Below are 11,021 nucleotides of genomic sequence, written 5' to 3'. Positions count from 1 at the left end.
CACACACCGGTCATCATCACATACCTGTGGAAACATCTCCCGGAATCGCCTCCTTCCCGTCACTCACACACGGCTGATCCCCCCTCGTCATCGCTTCTTCTTCTGTCTCATCCTCCACTTTAATATTAATCACATCTTCCCCCTGATATATCAGATGTAACAATCAGCACAATATAAGAAACCACCAAAATGTGTGACCTCGATCAGAAATATCCCCCCATACACAGATCCTTTACAGGGCTCAGCACCGTCTACCTGATGATCCTCCGGGATGTTGTGATTCTCCTCTGGACAGTCCTGGGGACACAGAGGATGGGGATATCTCTCTGGTGGATTCCTCCTCCTGGATCCATCTGTGGAGACACACAGTGATGGAACAGATTGTGTCATGTGATGATGAGATGATGGGAGTAGTAGTAGGTGACCACAGAACAGACATGACAGTTTCCCCTCCTCACCCTGCTGATCGGCCCATATTGTGATCGCCTCTTGTGCTCCATGTATAACCTCAACCTTAATATCAATCTGATCTTCACCCTAAAAAGTAAAATGTAAGATGAGCTCAGGTCCCATCACTTCATGGTCAGATGTTGTGGAGGCTTCAGTGTCATCTACCTGATGATCCTCCGGGATGTTGTGATTCTCCTCCGGACAGTCCTGGGGATACAGAGGACGGGGACATCTCTCTGGTGGATTTCTCCTCCTGGATCCATCTGTGGAGACACACAGACTGAATACATGACCTACCGTGTATCTGTCTAGGCAACTGTCAAAACCAGTATGTCAAGGATATCAGCCAAGAGATCACGCAGATTTCACCGCTGCCACCATTATGTCAGGGAACAACACTCAGCTGCCTCCAATCGTCAGGACAAATTACGAAATTGGCTGACTAGTGATTGGCGAGGCTGCAACTGTTTTCACCACTAGGCCGGTTATTGGGAACTCACAGTGAGCGTATAGTATATACACCTCCGACTCCAAAGCATGAAATATATAATGTTAGCAAAATAAGTATTGAACACATAATCATTTTCTATGTAAATCTATTTGTAAATGTGCTATTGACATGAATTCTCACCAGATGTCGGTAACAACCTGTCCAATCCACACAGGCAAAGAAATCATCTAGAGATGTCCATAAATTATGTGTAATAATGACGAATGACACAGGGAAAAGTATTGAAAAAAATTAATGAAGAAAGAGAGGAGCAAAAAAAAACCTGGAAAGTCCTGACACCGGCTGAGATCTATCAGTAATTAGAAAGCGATCCTGCCAAATAATATCAGCTGGTTCATCTGATCGCCGATAACAAGATATCTCATATAATATCCAAACTGATGGCAGACAGACTAGCAGAGATTCTCCCAACATTAGTAACACCCGCACAGGTGGGCTTTGTGAAAAGTAGGAGTGCGGACACAAATGTAAGACGTACACTGATAGCCATAGACGTAATCAGTAAAAGAGAAAACAGTGGAGGTAAGCGGGCTCTGGTTACATTAGATGCAGAGAAGACTTTCGATAAGTGAGGTAGAATTGGGTAGGACAAGTCTTGGACAAAATTGGGCTGTTGGGGAATTTCAGATATTCTATAAACGCTGTGTATGCTAACCCCGCAGCAAGAATTCAAACCCCAGGTCATCTATCTGCAAATTTCCCACTTGAAAAAGGAACGTGTCAGGGATGCCCTTTTCCCCGCTGATAGTTGACCTGGCACCAGAACAATACATAGAACAACATGAAGTATTTGAAGGGTTATCGATGGTGGACATGAAGCTTAGGGCCTCGTACTTTGCAGATGATATCATACTCTACATGGCTGAGGTGGCAAGAGATCTGCCAGGGATCCTAGATCTTATGGAAAATGTTGGTAGGTTTTCGGGATTCACTCTAAATAAAAGCAAATGTGAAATTCTCCACTTAACAGATAGAAACAGAAGTAGTATGGTAGAAAAGGAAATATGCGGTATTCCGGTATACAAAACACACAAAACACACATAACATATCTGGGTATCAAGCAGGGTAGAAAATCAGAGTCAATATAAAATTGAAACTTTCCTCCAGATATCTCCAAAATCCAACAGGAATTAGACAGGCGGCAAAATTTGTCTTTTGAGTCTTCTGGGCAGGATTCACCTTTTAAAAAATGATGAGTTTCTCAAAATTCATGTATCCAATACAGACCATCCTGTTCTCCTGAAGCATGTGGACGTGGGAAAAGTATATTCGGCTATTGGGAAATTTATCTGGAAAGGTCAAAGACCCCGTATAAAACGGAGTACACTGATGGCTTCCAAGGAAAAGGAAAGGGGGGGGGGGTAAACTTGCCAGACATAAGAGGATATAATCTAGCGTGTATTTCCCGTCACATAGTAGACTCTAATGGGCTTTCTAATACGGCCCTGGAGAAATGGTATGCATACGCGTGGAACTTAGTCGCCTTATTACACACGCCACAAAGCCTAATGCCTACAAAAATTAAAAAAATTCAATAGTGCACCGAAACACAAAAGCCACAAGGAAGGAACTAATTATCATGGAGAATCTCGAGAGATCTACCCATATGGGGAAACACAGAAATGAATATTCATGGAATGAGGTGAATATTCATTTCTCTCAAGTATCGGCAAACGTGACAGCATGCAGCAGCAGGAAGGCTCCGGCTGACACTGTGCTCGCTAGAGAGCAATGAATTCTCACTGCTTTGCATGCACACAGTCCCGGCGTGCAGAGCACTGAGTATTCCGGCAGCTGCCCTTTGGCATGACATTCCTGCCCTGCGCTGCTTACAAGCATTAAGCAGCTGCTGGCATCAGAGCAAGACGCTGCAAGGGAGCAGCGGGAAGGTAAGTGTAATGGTTTGTTTAATGTTTTCTGATGGGGCCAAGCATACCATGATGGGGGTGGGAGCCAATCATAAAAGGACACCATTAAAGAGAAATGAATATTCAAAGCCCTCCACGCCCATGGGCATGGAAATGCAGTGAATATTCATTTCTCTTTAGCAGCGGGCACAGGAGTTAGACGCAGAAGCCATGTCCAGCCTCCTGTGACCCTGTGCTCCTCTGAAACCGCTCTCCCACCTCCCCACCATAGCCAGAGCAGGTACATCCAGACTGTAAGACGCACCCTGCATTATTCGCCACATTTTTGGAGAAAAAAAAGTGTGTTTATAGTCTAAAAAATACAGTAATTTCTGTTGTGGTGACTAGCGTCTCCACACGAGAAACTAACATGCTGCTGTCCTGAAAGACGCACCGCATGTCAGTGTCCGCAGGTGCAGATGCCCACATAAAGGACATGAGGGTTCTAGAAATCCCATCCACTATGCTGTATCATCTGGCCGCTGCGGGTTTGACGCTGCATAAATATGCAGCGTCAAAACCGCAGCAATTCCTGAACATGAGAACGTACCCTAATAGAAACCAAATACTGATATCCAGTGCTCAAACACCAACATACAGAGCCCAAATAATACCAAAATACAGTGCCTAAATAGCAACCAAATATTACCAATCTATAGTGCCCAAATATTACAAACCAATTAATACTGATGTGCAGAGTCCATGAAATAACACAAATACCAATATAGAAAGCCAAATAATACGAACACTCCAGGTCCTGAAAATCATTGTATCCAGAGAAAATCCTCCTATAGTCAGTAGTGCGGCCTGTGGATTACATCTAAAGAAGCTTCCCCCATGCAATGTATTGTGAGACAGACAGCAAATGCACAAAAACATATCAAATACGTCGTGCAGACAGAAGAAAAACCTCTATACAGTGCTAAACAACTACCAATATACAGAGGTCAAATAACACCAACATACAGTGGGGAAATAAGTATTTGATCCCTTGCTGATTTTGTAAGTTTGCCCACTGACAAAGACATGAACAGTCTATAATTTTGAGGGTATTTTATTTTTTATCATTGAGAGATAGAATATCAAAAATAAAATCCTAAAAATCACATTGTGTAAATTATATAAATTTGCATTTTTCAGTGAGAAATAAGTATTTGATCTCTCTGGCAAACAAGACTTAATACTTGGTGGCAAAACCCTTGTTGGCAAGCCCAGCAGTCAGATGTTTTTTGTAGTTGATGATGAGGTTTGCGCATAAGTCAGGAGGAATTTTGGTCCACTCCTCTTTGCAGATCATCTCTAAATCATTAAGATTTTTAGGCTGTTGCTTGGCAACTCGAAGCTTCATCTCGCTCCATAAGTTTTCTATGGGATTAAGGCCTGGAGACCTTAATGTGCTTCTTTTTGAGCCACTCCTTTGTTGCCTTGGCTGTATGTTTTGGGTCATTGTTTTCATGGAAGACCCAGCAACGACCCATTTTTAATGTCCTGGCGGAGGGAAGGAGGTTGTCACTCAGGATTTTACAGAACATGGCTCCATCCATTCTCCCATTGATGCGACAAAGTAGTCTTGTGCCCATAGCAGAGAAACACCCCAAAACGTAACGTTTCCACCTCAGTAGTAGAGCATAGGGACCTTTCGTCAAACTCAATTTGACAGGTGGACACGCCCCTATCAAAGTGTATCAAAGTGTGTAACCCCACCCCTCCCTGTCTGCTGACAGCAGCTGTGTGCCTGCTCTCCCTCCCTTTTTGATATAGTTTAATTTGTTAATACAGTGAATATTATCCCAGTAATTGTTTTTATATTAGACTTATGTGCTGTATTAAAATTTACTCTTATTTGATAAACCGATGATAGGGAGAATGAGCCTGTGTTTCTGCTATCACAGTGTTTAATATTGTTAATACAGTGTTTATTATCCCAGTAATTGTTTTAGATTAGATTAATGTGCTGTATTAAAGTTTACTCTTATTTGATAAGGAACTTATCACAGTGTTTAATATTGTTAATACAGTGTTTATTATCCCCGTAATTGTTTTTATATTAGATGTTTATATGTAATGTTTATATGTAATTTTGAGAATAAGGAGCATTGTGTCTTAGAATAGCTCACTCGTCTAATGCTTCCTACATAAACACAATGTAAGCATTTTACACAAGATTCACATGACATGTCAGCACGGATGCTCTTCCTTTCTGAGAACACAGACAGCTGTTCAAAACACAGAAAGCTTTATCAGACATTTAGAGACTGTATAATTATCGGACTTCAGTATCGCTGTAAGCTGCAGACTGACCATTTGATAATAAATTGTTATCAAAGTGACAGCAAAGCATATTAAATAGATAACACACCAAAATCATAGTGTATCAAAGTGTATTATTTTATTTATAGTCCCAATAATATTTATCCTCTTTTATTGACATTTTCACAAACCTACAGTCCCAATAATATTTATTTGACCAGCAGATAATTAATTAAAATCGCATAAAGCGTGTTAAATAGACATCATACGGATACCGTAGTGAATCAAAATGTATTAAATTGATTACTGATACGATTCCAACAAATTGATAATAAATTAGTTAATTGGACAGTCATTTATCAGTTTTTTCATACGTATCACAGAAAGATTTTAGTTTGATCTGATTTAAAATCATATAGTTCAGCGATAATGTCAGGTGTTGGACAGTCATTTATCAGTTTTTCATACGTATCACAGAAAGATTTAGCTTGATCTGTGCGAGTTTGTTGGCATATTATGTATATTCTGTGTTTATGCTTCATTATTTCATACTGTGATTCTCATTTTATGAGCTTTATAACACATCAGACTGATTTACGGACATATTATGTATAATTATTTTAGAATGAACCAGGCCCAGAGACGTCCCCAACCTGTACAGATAATGTTCAGTGTTAGTGTGATACAGAATTGTGTTATTATTCCAGGCTGTAACATTTCTATTCCCACAATTTCAACGATCTCTTGATTTTTATCAGAGTCGGTATTCACATATAATAATAATAATAATAATAATAATAATAATAACCAGCGGTGATATTATGTATATCATGTGTTTTGACAGGTATAAAACGATTGTTTTATACATGCCTGGTATATGAATATAAAAAGTAAAAAGCATCACATGTACAATTAATATACATCATTACACTTCTTACAAAATAGATAATATACAGTATATAGTTCAGTGATAATTGTTACAGTATTTTATTTTCCCGGTGTTACTTTTGTTCATTTATTACCGGATTCTTCTGCAGCTGTGTTTCTCACCTTTCTGTATAAATAGTGCAATAATTCACACCCACGGCCAGTTTTCCGTTAAAAATATGAATATTATTGAATATAATGTTTTACTTATGTTACAGTTTTTTAAGGGGACCATGCAAAGCGCCGTCAGCTAACCACAATCACCCCGGCTAACAGATAAAATAGATAGCCACAAGCACAGAGACATCCCCACCCAGTACAGATAATGTGCATGGTATAATTCTCATTTTCATATTATTTGTACACACTCTAACGGACATATTATGTATAGCCGGTGTTTTGACAAGTATGAAGCGGTGTGGTTTTTTTTTTTTTTTTTTTTTAATTGTCCAGTGCCAGCATAATTTTTCAGCGTGTCCAGGGGTTGTGTTTAACTATCCTTTTAGAGTGTCTAGTAGTTTTATATTCTTTGTCTGTTATATTTCTACACAAAGCTTCAAAACTATTTTGTAATTTATAATGTATCACAGTAGTTTCATATGAAGTTACATCTTAGGCTCTGTTCAGACTATTGTAATATCTGTAGCTTAAAATAGAGCCAAATAGCTACTTTCAAATCCGGGCATACACCATTAATTTTAATGGGGTCTAAGGGGATTCTATCAAGCTTTTCCACATAATAGTTATGGAAAGAATAATGCTACAGAATTGGCCGCTCCAGTTATAAAACAAAAATGCTGAAAATTATCCTTGATGATAATGTGAAAAAGGCTTATGCAGCGGGTTTATGGATCTCTACAATAAACACCATGTGTAGAAATTTGGTTCTAGAACTTGTTGGATTAGTGAATATAATAACGTTTGGCATATTTTATAACATTACAGCTAATGATTCTTGCTTTTAACTTGTATGTAACTGGTTAATGTTACTAATACCCTCTAACATGGGGTCATGGTTCTGCATTTTCTGAAGAGTTGGGCTTCATCTCCATCTTTCTTTAATTCTACATTATTTTATCACATATTAATTTCACAGCTGTCTGTGCGGGCTATTTGCACACAGCCTTCTTGAATTCAATGTTTTGTAGATTTTTCTATCATGAAAAAAAAAACAAAAAAAAAAAACGTGTACAAAGTTAAAACATAATTAAAATAAAGAATAATGACCTAGCTGGTTGTTTGGGTGATATTGTAAAATCATTTATTGTTTCTACTACTTGGCAATTGTTACACTCAGTTATTTTTATTTATTTATTTATTTATTTTTTTCCTTGGATTTTGTTAGTCATTACAATTATTTTTGCTCCCAAGATAGGGTTTTAGAGTCACCAAGTAACATAAATGTGCAGACTCCTGAATATTACAATTACAAAACATTCAAAGTTTGTTTCTCCACTTTTTGCAGATAATAAATCTTAATTTCTTTATAATTTGACTTTTAGTTATAGTTTGTTTCAGCTCTTTGTCGTTCTATGTATACCGTAAATTTTGCTTCCTTTCAGTGAATAATATAAGACAAATTATTTTTATTCAAAGACATCTAACTTATGTATACTTTTAAAGCTTTGTTACATTTCTATCCAGTCTACACCATGCTGTGTAACATAAATACATGTGGTCTTGTAGTATGGTTTTTGGTTTCTCTGAACTGCCGCAAACAAAACATATAAGGTAGTACGGCACAAGATGTGAGCGTACCCGCAGCTCACTGAGCATTACCGCGGCACTCATGGCCACTTCTCTTTGCAGCTTCTGAATGTACACTATTCTCACCCATGGAGAGTTTTCCTTTAAAAATATGAATATTATTGAATATAATGTTTTACATATGTTACAGTATTTTATTTTCCATGCAAAAATCCATCTTTGTGCTGATGGAGGCATCAACATTTTGCCATTATAAGTTTATGGTTCTGTAAAGAGAGAGGAGAATTGCAGAACGGAGATGGAGGCAGTCACACACAACACACAGAACACATGCACAACAAACACACATAACATACAGAACACACACAACACATGCAACACACACAACAAACATACACACACAACATACAGAACACATGCACAACAAACACACATAACATACAGAACACACACAACACATACAACACACACAACAAACATACACACACAACATAGGCAACACACACAACAAACATACACACACAACATACAGAACACACACAACACAGGCAACACACACAACATACAGAACACACACAACACACACAACACATGCAACACACACAACAAACACACAGAACCATAAACTTATAATGGCAAAATGTTGATGCCTCCATCAGCACAAAGATGGATTTTTGCATGGAAAATAAAATACTGTAACATATGTAAAACATTATATTCAATAATATTCATATTTTTAAAGGAAAACTCTCCATGGGTGAGAATAGTGTACTTTCAGAAGCAGCAGAGAGAAGTGAGTGCAGCGGTAATGCTCAGTGAGCTGCGGGTACGCTCACATCTTGTGCCGTACTACCTTATATGTTTTGTTTGCGGCAGTTCAGATAAACCAAAAACCATACTACAAGACCACATGTATTTATGTTACACAGCATGGTTTAGACTGGATAGAAATGTAACAAAGCTTTAAAAGTATACATAAGTTAGACTTCTTTGAATAAAAATAATTTGTCTTATATTATTCACTGAAAGCAAGCAAAATTTACGGTATACATAGAACGACAAAGAGCTGAAACAAACTATAACTAAAAGTCAAAATTATAAAGAAATTAAGATTTATTATCTGCAAAAAGTGGAGAAACAAACTTTGAATGTTTTGTAATTGTAATATTCAGGAGTCTGCACATTTATGTTACTTGGTGACTCTAAAACCCTATCTTGGGAGCAAAAATAATTGTAATGACTAACAAAACCCAAGGAAAAAATTTAAATAAATAAATAAAAATAACTGAGTGTAACAATTGCCAAGTAGTAGAAACAATAAATGATTTTACAATATCACCCAAACAACCAGCTAGGTCATTATTCTTTATTTTAATTATGTTTTAACTTTGTACACGGTTTTTTTTTTTTTCCATGACAGAAAAATCTACAAAACATTGAATTCAAGAAGGCTGTGTGCAAATAGCCCGCACAGACAACTGTGAAATTAATATGTGATAAAATAATGTAGAATTAAAGAAAGATGGAGATGAAGCTCAACTCTTCAGAAAATGCAGAACCATGACCCCATGTTAGAGGGTATTAGTAACATTAACCAGTTACATACAAGTTAAAAGCAAGAATCATTAGCTGTATGTTATAAAATATGCCAAACGTTATTATATTCACTAATCCAACAAGTTCTAGAACCAAATTTCTACACATGGTGTTTATTGTAGAGATCCATAAACCCGCTGCATAAGCCTTTTTCACATTATCATCAAGGATAATTTTCAGCATTTTTGTTTTATAACTGGAGCGGCCAATTCTGTAGCATTATTCTTTCCATAACTATTATGTGGAAAAGCTTGATAGAATCCCCTTAGACCCCATTAAAATTAATGGTGTATGCCCGGATTTGAAAGTAGCTATTTGGCTGTATTTTAAGCTACAGATATTACAATAGTCTGAACAGAGCCTAAGATGTAACTTCATATGAAACTACTGTGATACATTATAAATTACAAAATAGTTTTGAAGCTTTGTGTAGAAATATAACAGACAAAGAATATAAAACTACTAGACACTCTAAAAGGATAGTTAAACACAACCCCTGGACACGCTGAAAAATTATGCTGGCACTGGACAATTAAAAAAAAAAAAAAAAAAACACACCGCTTCATACTTGTCAAAACACCGGCTATACATAATATGTCCGTTAGAGTGTGTACAAATAATATGAAAATGAGAATTATACCATGCACATTATCTGTACTGGGGTGGGGATGTCTCTGTGCTTGTGGCTATCTATTTTATCTGTTAGCCGGGGTGATTGTGGTTAGCTGACGGCGCTTTGCATGGTCCCCTTAAAAAACTGTAACATAAGTAAAACATTATATTCAATAATATTCATATTTTTAACGGAAAACTGGCCGTGGGTGTGAATTATTGCACTATTTATACAGAAAGGTGAGAAACACAGCTGCAGAAGAATCCGGTAATAAATGAACAAAAGTAACACCGGGAAAATAAAATACTGTAACAATTATCACTGAACTATATACTGTATATTATCTATTTTGTAAGAAGTGTAATGATGTATATTAATTGTACATGTGATGATTTTTACTTTTTATATTCATATACCAGGCATGTATAAAACAATCGTTTTATACCTGTCAAAACACATGATATACATAATATCACCGCTGGTTATTATTATTATTATTATTATTATTATTATTATTATTATTATTATTATTATTATATGTGAATACCGACTCTGATAAAAATCAAGAGATCGTTGAAATTGTGGGAATAGAAATGTTACAGCCTGGAATAATAACACAATTCTGTATCACACTAACACTGAACATTATCTGTACAGGTTGGGGACGTCTCTGGGCCTGGTTCATTCTAAAATAATTATACATAATATGTCCGTAAATCAGTCTGATGTGTTATAAAGCTCATAAAATGAGAATCACAGTATGAAATAATGGAGCATAAACACAGAATATACATAATATGCCAACAAACTCGCACAGATCAAGCTAAATCTTTCTGTGATACGTATGAAAAACTGATAAATGACTGTCCAACACCTGACATTATCGCTGAACTATATGATTTTAAATCAGATCAAACTAAAATCTTTCTGTGATACGTATGAAAAAACTGATAATAAATTAGTTAATTGGACAGTCATTTATCAGTTTTTCATACGTATCACAGAAAGATTTAGCTTGATCTGTGCGAGTTTGTTGGCATATTATGTATATTCTGTGTT

The 11,021-nt window shown here is 36.7% G+C and overlaps 1 protein-coding gene across 1 annotated transcript in view; it reads right to left on the bottom strand.

Moving 5' to 3' along the window:
• LOC143793497 (uncharacterized) overlaps positions 1–11,021 on the bottom strand; it is a 300,046-nt gene that overhangs the window by 279,530 nt on the left and 9,495 nt on the right. The window contains exons 4-5 of the mRNA XM_077280518.1: positions 616–713; positions 459–537 (exon numbers count right to left, since the gene is read on the bottom strand). Of these exons, the coding sequence (XP_077136633.1) occupies positions 459–537; positions 616–713 (177 nt within the window). The remainder of the gene's footprint in view (positions 1–458; positions 538–615; positions 714–11,021) is intronic.

The sequence above is a fragment of the Ranitomeya variabilis genome, chromosome 1, assembly GCF_051348905.1.
Source record: "Ranitomeya variabilis isolate aRanVar5 chromosome 1, aRanVar5.hap1, whole genome shotgun sequence".
NCBI classification, from domain to species: Eukaryota; Metazoa; Chordata; class Amphibia; order Anura; family Dendrobatidae; genus Ranitomeya; species Ranitomeya variabilis.
This window is presented reverse-complemented; position numbering and strand designations above follow the sequence as displayed.